Source organism: Schistocerca piceifrons, chromosome 1 (genome assembly GCF_021461385.2).
Source record: "Schistocerca piceifrons isolate TAMUIC-IGC-003096 chromosome 1, iqSchPice1.1, whole genome shotgun sequence".
Classification (NCBI taxonomy): domain Eukaryota; kingdom Metazoa; phylum Arthropoda; class Insecta; order Orthoptera; family Acrididae; genus Schistocerca; species Schistocerca piceifrons.
Window position 1 is genome coordinate 300,120,327 of NC_060138.1, and position 13,081 is coordinate 300,133,407.

At 37.3% G+C, this 13,081-nt stretch overlaps 1 protein-coding gene across 1 annotated transcript in view; it reads left to right on the forward strand.

The window, feature by feature from the left end:
• The window catches only part of LOC124780415 (protein furry), a 1,170,709-nt gene that overhangs the window by 999,536 nt on the left and 158,092 nt on the right, over positions 1-13,081 (forward strand). Inside the window, exons 30-32 of the mRNA XM_047253778.1 lie at positions 6,315-6,444; positions 9,900-10,060; positions 10,307-10,593. Coding sequence (XP_047109734.1) covers positions 6,315-6,444; positions 9,900-10,060; positions 10,307-10,593 — 578 coding nt within the window. The remainder of the gene's footprint in view (positions 1-6,314; positions 6,445-9,899; positions 10,061-10,306; positions 10,594-13,081) is intronic.

The window sequence follows — 13,081 nt, forward strand, 5'->3', positions numbered from 1 at the left end:
TCCACAGCTTGTGGACTCGTGGTAGTGTTCCCGCTTCCTGAGCACATGGTCCCGGGTTCGATTCCCGGCGGCATCAAGGATTTTCACCTGCCCCAAGATGACTGGGTGTTGTTGTGTCCTCTTCATCATCATCATTCATCCCCATTATTGTCAGGGGACGGCAATGGCAAACTACCTCCATTAGGACCTCGCCTAGTATGGCGGTGCGGGTCTCCCGCATCATTCCCCTGCCCTCTGTCAAGAAGCATGGGACTTCATTTCCATAGTATAGTGTAGCATAGTATAGCATAGCATAGCATAGCGTAACATAACATAGCATAGCATAACATAGCATAGTAGAGTATGGTATACCCTGTGCATAGTGTATTGTGTATTGTATACACTATGTAATTACATACAACCATCTTTCACCATAGATCATTTTATAATGATGTTGGCTTCATCATACAGGAAGTAGTAGGACATAAATAATAATAAAATAAACTAATGCCAATACATTATAGTATACATTTTAAGCATTGCAGTGTACCAAATTACACCAGGATAGTTTCTAAAGTAATATGTTTAACTACAAAAAACGTTTTAATGCTAATATCCTGCTCAGGTATCTCAAAGAAGTCTTCAATGTCATAAAATAAATGATCTGACAACCAACTGTACCACTTAATTTTTAAAAATTTATATCCATGGACTGAACATGAATTTGTAGTTTATTGAACATTTTGAGTGGATTTACTTTGTGGGAATTTCCTGTTCTTACTAATCTGTGGCATGGTATGTCTAAATTACCCTTTGCCCTAATGTTATGTTCATGTATTTCCCCTCTGGCAACAAATTCTGAAATATTATTTTTAATATGGAGTACAGACACATATATGTATAAATTTATAATTGTGAATATTCTGAGTGGGAAAAAAAGAGGATGACAGTGCTCCTTATGACCTCTCTTACATATTATGCGTAAGACTCTTTTTTGTAATTTCAAAATGTTATTGATGTGAGGGGAGTGCCTCATTATAATCAGACCATATGAAATATCTGACTGGAATAACCCAAAGTATGTCATCCTAAGGTACTCCAAGCTCACTACCTCCCATAGTTTCCAGATAAGTTATGCCACCTGTGATATTTTCTCACATACATGATTAACACATTCCTCCAAATAGAGTATTGAGTAAATGTAAATACCGAAGAGTTTTACTGACTTATTGCCTACTTCATTTGATATCTCCACTAAAAGTTACTAGGTTTTATTAGGATTGCACAGGAGGTTATCGGTTCCAAACCAGACAGGGGCCCTATCAAGTGTTTCTTTTGTTACGCTATTCAGATCTGAAATGTTCTGATTTGTGGTAAGTAGTGTTGTACTCTCAGCATAACATACGACAGGATGGGCTATGTTATTAGGTAATAAATCATTGATAATTTCAATGAATAAGATAGGTCCAAGGATAGACCCTTGTGGTACACCTGTGCTACTTTCCGTTATGGAAGAATTTACATTTCTGACTGAGACAAATTATTTTCTGTTGCTTAAACAAGAACTTGTCACAGCTAAAGTGCACCCTCTCGCCCCATAAAACTCTAGTTTCCTCAGTAGTACAACAGGAATGCAGTCAAAAGCTTTGCATACCGGTAGGTCACACAATACCAGTGATACCATGTCATTGTTTTCAAAAGCTGTTAAGGTTTGGTCAATGATTTCCAAGATGGCCCCCGTTGTATTTCTCCCCTTGCAAAAACCAAACTGATTGTTACATAGGATATTGTGTTTTTCAAACAAGCTGCTTATTTGTGTGTGTATCAGTGCCTCAAATATGTTTGAGAGTACTGGAACAATGGAGACTGGTCTGTAGCTTTGGTGAAAAGGTTTGTCGCCTCTTTTAAGAACTGGGACAACTTTTGATACCTTACGTGCATCTGGAAAAACTCCAAATTCCACACATTTATTAAAAATAAAAGCTAATGGTTTGGCTACTAAGTGTATTGTCTTTTTAATGATGTTATTCGATAACCAATAACAGTCCATACTTTGAGAATCTGAAAATTTGGATAGAGCTTTCATAACATCAGCATGTGTGACAGTCCTCCATTGAAATACCAGGTTAACAGGCAGTCATGTTCCAACAAGATCCATTGCAGATGAATTTGTTGCTTTAGTATTAATTCCTTGTATTGAAACAGAGCTGTTTGTGTGCATTTTGGTATATTCCTGTGTTTTATTATTTGCCATGCTGCCTTGCATTTATTGGGAGCCCTATCTATATAGTTTTCCACTGCTCACTTTTTTACCAGAAGTAGTTTAGCTTTATAGAATTTTTTGCATTTCAGATGTAAGCAATAATAGCATAATCACTCTTCTACATTTATGTGTAGAATATGGAAAAATATGGAATAAGGGAAAAATATAGAAAAATGCTAAAAATGCCAATAATACAGTACAATACAAATACTGCATGGTTTTACAGGATACCTGTATTTATACATATGAATTATTCGAATTTTGTGACACAAGCAATAGCTCAAAGTGTCTGGAAATCCCGTGGATCTTTTTCAGATAGCTACAAATTTGTACGTAGGAAGAGAACTATTAGAATCACAGTACCGTCTGCCCCAAAATGACAGAGATCATCACTAAACACTGAGAGAGCTCGCAGTCCCCTTGGAAGAATATATGGAGTTTGTAATTTATACAGAGGGAGGGAGAGACATGATCTCACAATACACTTAAAAATGAAAAAGCATTATGCTGGTGGAGTAATCAGAATAAGCTGTAGATAGGGGCTGTAGTCCTTGATATAACAACTACATATAAGACAGAGATTGACACCGCAGTTGCTTTAATGATGGAATGATGGTGCATTCTAGAGAAACACTGTGACAAGATGAAATCGTTATACTACCACTAGACCTTCGTGCTTGAGGAAAGATAATGTTGTTTTTTATTTGGATTGTGAATGCTGTGATATTCTCTCCCAAACATGTGAGTTGCAAGTCATAAATATACTTGGATGAAATGTAAAGTGACATACAAGAAGTGATACATATGGATCACATGCTGACACTACACAGATGAAATCGTGAGAAGTTTTCTGATCACAGATAGCATACACTTTACCTGCACAACATATTAGCACCTAATACTGTTGCTCAGCTGTTGTCTAATTTTTTAAACCATTTCTCTTGCTTTTAACCCTTTTTCGATTGTTGTCTCCAGCTGTATCAGTTCTGCAATACACCTACTGATTTTGACGCCTATACAAATGACTGTGTTAGAGGAGAATTAATGCACACTGGAGAGAGAGGAGTTTGGAGATGCTGTCAGCTGGATTACTGTTCATATCCATAATTGTTATGCTGAGGAAAGTTAAGTCAGCATCTGCTAATTCGTTGCGGTCACCTTGTATCATGATCTGCCAGCCAGAAAGCGCCTGTTGTCACCTGTCATGCATTATTACTATTAAATATTACTACTACTACTACATTATTATTATTATTATTGTTATTGTTATTATTATTATTATTATTATTATTATTATTATTATTATTTTAAAAATAAGCTATTAGGTACTTGCTATAAAGTTTATATGGACAGCATGAGATACGAATTTTGTCGATTGGTAATGTGGTTTGGTGTGCTCAGAGCCATGGGCTGACTGCGCATAGTAGTGAGTGCCCGTTACTGGACACTGCGCATCTTTAAGGTGTTGTCGTACATTACTGTTATTGCAGAAACAGTGTGTAGCATGGTAGCTACCAGACTTGTTGACACCTGATGGTTACATATGACATAAATGGATCCCGCACTACCTAGCATCTACAAAAGGCACATTACTAAAGTGTATGGTATTTTATGAAAAGATCCAACGGCAGTGTCTGATATGTGGGTAGTTCTCAGCAGATACTGGCTGCAGCATGCAGCAAGTGTCAAAGTATTGGAAAATTATTCTTCTCTTCCACCACTGGATGCATCATCCATGTGATGGACCAGCACACACACCAGCACTGAAATATAATCCTATTTTTAAGAACACAGGTTGAAACAGTGTAAGATAGCATTGCATACCGCAGCTGTGAGCCAGTGCTGTCCTGCCTAAAACCATGTGACTAGAGATATGATAGTCATCTCCCATTGGCTGAAATAAGCAACAGAATGTGGCTTTCGGCTTGATGAGTCATTCCAGTTGGAGACTTGCTAGCAGCAACAGCACTGGCAGAATCAGCACAGATGAAACACCCTAACAGAAATACTTATGATGTCAGCTCAACACGGGCTGATAAGTGACCCTGATTTGACTCTGGTAATCCTACATGTATGCACTTAAGATGAATTTTTTCCATATTTGTGTGTGTGCTCATTATAGTTGCAAACTGATGGTTAATTACCTTCTCCTTCTCCTCTTCTTCTTCTCTTGCACATGTGATTGACGTGTGGAGCATCAGGATTGCAGCAGCAGCAGCAGCAGCAGCAGCAGCAGCAGCACAGTCCACCGTTACCAATGTGGTGTCAGCTGAAGACATCAGCTCGTTTGCCAATGCAGCCATGCTCGCTGCACCCTGGACTATCTCACAATCATCTTCGACCTTTGTGTCTACATGCACTCGAAGAAAATATCGCAATGGATCAATAGGATATGATATTACAAGACATCACTGCAAATAGCGATATAACAAGGGACACATAGATATAATCTGAAGCTGCTAATTTTGAACATAAGTAGAACTATTATAAACTGATCCAATGATGATGCATCCGTCACCACAATCCAGTTCATCAATGATGTACTTGCTGCACCCTCAAACACCACTGCAGCTGGGTCTGCCATCATCAGTGTGATATTGGGTGATGACAGCTGCACCCTGAATTGTCTCATGACATCATGGTCCTTCACGTCATCAGACTTTGCTTTGACATCACTCTGGCCCTAGCAGCAGCGGTAGCCCTGTCTGCTTTGTTTTGAATCATGAAGTAAGTCCTGCACTCACAATGGACTACTCTGTGGTTGCTGGTGCTTATGGGGACAGGAGCTCACAAGCCTGTATTGGTAACACGAATGTGAGCTACTGAGACCCAGCAATTTTTCTCAATGCCTGCCCAGGCATTTTGTAAAGGTTACTCCCCAAAATCATCACTTGAATTGTGGTATCCACCATTAAGTTTAACACAATTCCACACTGTGAGATCATGGAACCCCTGTAAGAGGGCAGTGATGCTGGTGAGGAAAAGAGCATCATACAAATTCGGGGGAAATGGCATGAAACACGGAGGCGATTTGATCACAGAGTGATTTGAAACTTTTGTCATGAGTGTCATCCTTGGCCACTTTCCCAAACTTCAGGAAAGTTACAAGGCCTGATCTGTCAGAAATCTAGACTGTCATCCCTGCAACTACTGAAAAGGCTGCTGCTCCTCTTTAACAACTGTTTGTTAGTGGAACTCCATATGTAGCAGAAAAACCTTTGGGCTCCAAAATCATTGTTAGAATAAAAATACATGTTAAATGCAGAGACTTGTATAGACCAATATTTAAGAGTCTCAGTATACTGCCCCTTCCTTGTTTATATATCTGTAAAGTACTAATCGTCATAAAAGTAAGCATATTAAAAGAAGAAAATATCTAGAAGCATAATTGTGATTTCCACTCTCTGTGCACTACCTGCATCTCAATTCAGTAAGCACAAACACTTGCAAGGGAGGAGTGTATCATACTGGCATTATCTTATTCAACCACATGCCATCCTTTCTGAAACAGATACTAAATTTACCTAAATTTAAAGTGAAACTAAAAGAGTACTTGCTTCACCACTGCTTCTGTTCTGTTTCTGGGTTTTTGGAGCACCAAGAAAAACAGTGTAATTGATTACATAATTATTCTTAACCACACTATCCCTTTGATCGTCTTACTGTTTTTGTAATTTTGTTACCAGTATTCAACTTGTATGTAATAAATCAAACTTGACTTATCCTATATCGTTTGTACAAACTATGTACTTCATCACAATTTACAGGATTAATAAAGAAATACAAATAGTCTGGCCTTTCCACACACATCCCTGTGATATGGTTCCATATACGATATGATTGTCTGTATTGAAGCAAGCATGCTATCCCACCACACCAAGGTCGCTGGTTCGTAGGGCAGGGGGAGGTAGTTATGGAGGACACAGTTAAATTCTCAATAATTATTTACATTTCAAATGCTCACCACAAACATGCAGATCGTAGCTCTTTCATTGTTTGTTTACTATTTCACATACTATAGGCTCAGTTTTCCATAGATTTATAAATTGGTATTTTACTATCTATTACACAGCACTTCAAAGTCAGATACTGCACTACGAGCACTGGCTGGCTTTCCAACACCTCGCACAGAGAAAACAAGGACTGCTAGTGGTCCACCAATGGTTTCAGATGACCTCTGCACACCAAGCACTGAACCTGAGGTTGGCAAATTTATATTTAGATTTCTGTATTATTTTCTTTAGAGCTTCAGCTGTATATCACATAATAATATGTCAATGAAAAAGAAACATAAACAGTGCAATTTTGAGTATCTTTTTTGTGGAATTTTCTGGGTATTTCAGCTATCTTAATTTTGTGTCTATATTTTTATACAATTTAGCAATATTAGGAAAACGATAGATTGCTACTCACCCTAAAGATGACATGTTGAGTTGCAAACAGGCACAACAAAAAGACTATTGCACATTATAGCTTTTGGCTAAAGCATTCTTCAACAAAAAACATACACACATTCACACAGCAAGCTCACCTCATACACACATGACTGCTATCTCTAGCAGCTTCTTTGCTGAAGAAAACTTTGGCTGAAAACTATAATGTGTAATACTCATTGCATTGTGCCAGTCTGCATCTCAATGGGTCATCTTTACAGTGAATAGCAATCTATCCTCTTCCTAATGTTATTGGCATTCCAACCTGAAGTTTCCAGTGTTTCACTATATATTTTTATTGATTTTATAAAAAAAAAAATGATTGTGCTTCTACAGTTATGTATATTGTATGTCATAAGTATAGAATAAAATTTTCATTTTGGTCATAAACTCTAAAGTTGGTTTAAAGCAGCTCTCCAGTCCTGTCACTTGGCAGCTGTCCTCTTCATTTTGCATAACTGCTGTATTCCTCATCATCAAGAGGCTGCCATATATACTCATCTCTATTCTTGCCCAAGCAGTTCCTTCTCTCTACCATCCTTTCCGCTGCTGTTTTCAGCAACAACTTTTGTTGGGAAATATGCTCAATTGCTCATTTCATTTTTTTCTCTTTTGGTCATTGCAGGAAGTCTATGTTCCTTAGTCAATCAATCCATCTGCAACAGTCTCCTAAAACATCATATTTTGAAAGCTTCTGTTCATTTAAGAGCTTTCTTCCCTATGGTATACTTAAAGAACTGTGCTCCAAAAATAGCTTGCCATGAATTTTTTTAGTCTCAGTGTTTGTTTTTGGATGTTTGTAGTTGTTTATTTTTACATGAAGCCCATTTGCTGGTGCAAGCTTTACTATTAAGTCTATCTTGCATCTTCCTTTTTTTATCTCTTCTGCTTACAAGATAGAAAAATTCATCCAGCTCTTCAAAGGTCTCTTAAATATCGATAGTGACAATGAGCAACCCTGTCTTACATGCTGTATGTAACAGCCACTGTTTTTAATCCTCTATTAAATCTGTATTAAAGACAGGAGATATCCTCATCATATCATTTCTTTCCCTTTTTTATTATCATTGTTTCTATTGTAATGTCACCTCACCATCACACATTACTCTCTACTTATTTGAATCATAACACTTTCTATAAAGACAATACACTTTCTCAATGTACAGTCTTATTTTTCCCCCTGTCTGCTCTACTTATGGAGAAATTCATTGTATTTTCCTTATCTGGTTAGTTTTCTCTTCATTTTGTGTAATGTTGCAGTGAGAGTCGTGATAGGAATGTAAATGTATGTAGAGGGCAATTTAAATGTATGTAGATGACTTCTTTTTTTCCTGTCGGTGATAAATGGTGCATATCTACTATGTAGGAGAATTGTGAAAAAATTGCTTTTGAACAGGTCTTATTACTACAGAAATTATACAGGGTGATTCAAAAAGAATACCACAACTTTAAAAATGTGTATTTAATGAAAGAAACATAATATAACCTTCTGTTATACATCATTACAAAGAGTATTTAAAAAGGTTTTTTTTTCACTCAAAAACAAGTTCAGAGATGTTCAATATGGCCCCCTCCAGACACACGAGCAATATCAACCCGATACTCCAACTCGTTCCACACTCTCTGTAGCATATCAGGCGTAACAGTTTGGATAGCTGCTGTTATTTCTCGTTTCAAATCATCAATGGTGGCTGGGAGAGGTGGCCGAAACACCATATCCTTAACATACCCCCATAAGAAAAAATCGCTGGGGGTAAGGTCAGGGCTTCTTGGAGGCCAGTGATGAAGTGCTCTGTCACGGGCTGCCTGGCGGCCGATCCATCGCCTCGGGTAGTTGACGTTCAGGTTTCATAACTAACCTTTTTCGTAGGACTCTCCATAAAGTTGATTGTGGAATTTGCAGCTCTCTGCTAGCTCTGTGAGTCGATTTTCCTGGGCTGCGAACAAATGCTTGCTGGATGCGTGCTACATTTTCATCACTCGTTCTCGGCCGTCCAGAACTTTTCCCTTTGCACAAACACCCATTCTCTGTAAACTGTTTATACCAACGTTTAATACACCACCTATCAGGAGGTTTAACACCATACTTCGTTCGAAATGCACGCTGAACAACTGTCGTCGATTCACTTCTGCCGTACTCAATAACAGAAAAAGCTTTCTGTTGAGCGGTCGCCATCTTAGCATCAACTGACGCTGACGCCTAGTCAACAGCGCCTCAAGCGAACAAATGTACAACTAAATGAAACTTTATAGCTCCCTTAATTCACCGACAGATAGTGCTTGGCTCTGCCTTTTGTCGTTGCAGAGTTTTAAATTCCTAAAGTTGTGGTATTCTTTTTGAATCACCCTGTACTTTATAGTCCATCATTTTCATCTTTTTGTATCTATCCATGACCTGTTTCCAAGCCTCCTCTACTGTTTAATCTGTAAATAAGTGTAAACCACACTGGTTTGTCGTTCAGCTGTCATAAAATTAAACGAACAGTTACCTGCATCAACTGCTTTTCCTTCCTGTTGTCAAAGATGTTCATGCTATTTAAGTGCAAGGCAATGAAATTACTTAACATTATGAAACACTATTCTTTTAAGGTGCTAATATTCAATATAAAATTAGCTAAAGCATGAATTTTTGTAGTTTCTGTGAAGATAATCTTCAGTGGAGTAGGATGTTACTGATTAAAAATTTCTTTAATTCTGTCTTAAATTTCACCACATTGCCTAGAAGACATGTAATATGCTCTGCCAGATTGTTGAATATATGTATACACATGCATCTGACTCCTTTCTGTTTTAACGTTATACTCTTAAGGTTGTTTTTGGTCCTAGTGTTACATTCTAATTTTGCACAATTTTTGAGAAAAGAGGAATAGTGGTAATTACAGAGGACATTAATGAACACACACACACACACACACACACACACACACACACACACACACACACACACACTCTCTCTCTACCAAGTGGTCTCTGCATGATACTCTAGAACTAACACCATATATAATTCTTATAACAAACTTCAGTATTTGGAAAATACTATTGCCATTGTTGAGACCTTGCTCCCCCCACTCCTCCCAAATTGAAAGTAAGCAGAATGTCCCTGAGGCTGGATTTTCACATTAATTTGGTATAGACTCTCACTGGAACTTTGCTGCATATTTGTACACTTGCTCAGGATACAAACAGTTAACTTAACTATTTTCTTCTTAAAAATTTGGTTCTAGTTAATCGCCACAGAGGATGGTTACTGTTTACGAACTGCACCAATTGATAGGTTTGACATACCACAGCCACATCCACTTCCAATGCCAGAGTACGGAGGGTATTTTGCTCCTCTTACAGAGTACCTGCCAGATAGTTCACAGCCTATTAGTGGATTTCACAGGTATGATATAGTTTTTATTTCTAATAATTTTACATCTTCTGAAAACCATAATGTTGTAATAAAGTGCTTTGTTTACAATTGATAGTCATAAGCAGCATACTTAATAATAATAATAATAATAATAATAATAAAATAATAATAATAATAATAATACAACAAACAGTATGTATGGACACACTGGTCGTTGATAGCAACACTTTGTGATCTGATTTGTGCTCATAATAAACATCAATAATTCTTTAACAGGTGCAATGTGGCTGTTATGCTACTGGTGGATGTTGTAGTAGATGGTGTGGATCTGGATTGGTCAATCCATGTACCTCTGATGCTACATATCCTTTTCTTGGGATTGGATCACAGCAGACAACTTGTACATGAGCACTGCCGTATGCTGCTGCTAAACCTTTTGGTAGCTTTAGCAGATCACTGTGACCATTTGACTGTTGCTCACATTCTTCTCAACTGTAAAACAGGACAACTTGGCTTGGGATTGCCTACCCCTGCCCTTCCTGTTCTTTCACATATCTTCACAGGTAAATGGAAATTGAGCACTTATTTCATTCAATTCTAATGATTTCTTAGGATTTTCATGTAAGTTTCCTTTTAGTGACAACACATTTTTTTTTAATAATTTGTGTGATAACATGCACAGAAAGCGTTAAATTCTGATGTAATTTGTCTGGTTTATATTGTTACTATAAATGCATTTCAAATTCAAAGACACATAGGACTAAATTCCAAATAAATAAGTAAAATAAATATATGGAATATAAGTAAGTTCCTCTTGACATACAGTAAAGGTGCCACAATGCTTAAGTAGTCTCATACCATGAAATATTGGGCTGTCGTGTGGAACTTATTGTATATTATGCATTGTAATTGCAAAACATTTTTCATAATACATGTGGACGTTTGAAGGTCTATTTTTAAAATTCCTTTCAAACACTTAGACACAATATTTCCGTACATACTGATTCAGAAAGGAAAGAACCAGTCAGCTAAGCATACCTATGGATATTAAAAATACAATGGATTTTTATTTGTCTTGTTCAGTTCTGCTTTTTTAACTTTTTATACATAATCATACTCTACAATTTAGATACATTGGGTAAATATAGTAATATGGCTAGTATAGTACATGATTTGGATGATTATTCTGGCAGTATTACATTACTTTACATCACATCACATATACTAAACTAGTATGTCAAATATAAGAAAGGAAGGAAGGCAAGGGTCTGATCTCACACTGACAATCAGGTCATCAGAGATGAAGCATCATTTCAGATTTGATGATAAATTTGCCCCCCTTTTTTTTCTAATGAATCATCCTGAAATTTACCTCAAACAATTTATGGAAACAGTGGAAGGGCTAAACCTGGGTAGTAGGACAGGCATTCAAGCTGTTGTGCTCGCTAATGTGAGGCCAATGTCTTACCCAGAGTGCCACTTTGTATCAAAATATAAGAGATACGTAAATGTATGCATGGCATTTATTTCTGTCAACACTTAAGTATACTGTGATATAACAACATGATGTTTAACGGTACTGATAGGGTTAATGTATTTCAGATATACAGTATTACTAAGTGACCAAAGAAATGGGAAATCAAATCCTCCTGGATAAAAATTGAAGTTTCTTGCAAGATAGTTCAGGCCAGATTCAGTATTAACGGTGGACCCAAACTTATAATTGAGATTTTCTATCAACCACCAGATTCCCTCCCAGATGCAACCAAAACTTTAGAGATTTTTTAAACTTGCCAATACATATGTTCCACAGTCATCCTGTCATTATTGGAGGAGACTTAGATCATCCAACAATAGACAGGGAAAATGACGATTTTTGTAAGTGGTGAGTGTGACAAGCCATTGTACTAAATACTAAATGATTTCTCTGGAAGCTGCTTGGGGCAGATAGTTTTGAAGCTCAGTCATGGTGGGATGTATTAGATCTAATAGCAGCAAACAAACCTGACACTTTTGAGGATGCCCGTGTGGAAACAGGTAACAGTGACCACCAAATAGTTGTGACAAGACTGATTTCGAAAATACAGGAAGTAGCTGAAACAAATAGAAAGATTTGCGATTTGCGTGTTTAATAATCTAGATTAAGAGACTGTCATGTCATATCTCAAAGCGAATGTCAGAATCCTTACCTATGGGCAAGAGCATGTAGAAGAATTGATTGAAAGAATAGTTGGCTAAGTATTGGATGAATGTGTACCTAGCAGAGCAGTTAATGATGGATTTGCCATGCTATACAGTCAATTTCTAAAAGCAACAATACCTACATAATAGGCATAAAACAAAATATTAAGCCTGAAGATAGAGAATGCTAATTCAAACAGATTTAGCTGTCAATAGAGCAAAGCATAATGCCTTCAACAACTACCACAGCATAATATTATTGAAAGATTTCTTTCAAAACGCACATAGTCTATGTCTGAGCGATACACACACATCAAGGACTCATGGTACACAAAAATAAATAAATGAAATGAACAAACAAAGAAATTCTAGTCATTTGTGGAGGTTATCAGTAGCACCAAAGTTAGCACTCAGATGTTAATGGGTATCATAAGAATTGAAATTGTGGGTAGGAAAGCAAGAGCAAAGCTGCTGCTTTTCATCTTCATATGATACTTTGCAACGAAGTAAACATAAGTACTGTCCCAGTTTAATACACAAACTGCTGCCCGGAAGAATGATGTAGATATTAGAGGCAGTGCCATTGGGAAATGGAAGTTTATTGATATGATATTCAAGAGCATATCAGTGGCACACCCGCACAGCTCTATCCCATAACTTATAAATGGAAAATTTTTCCTGTAATATACTGTTTTCAGCATTTTATTACACACAATTAAGGAAACTTAGCTAAACAAGTACAAAGCTCCACTATGGATGTACAAAGCCGGCTAGCTTGGTGGGCCTCAGTGTGTGTTTTTTAAGGGTGTTAGGCACTATGCCAACACCCCCCCCCCCCCCCCTCACCAGTGGCAAAACAAATGTAACTAC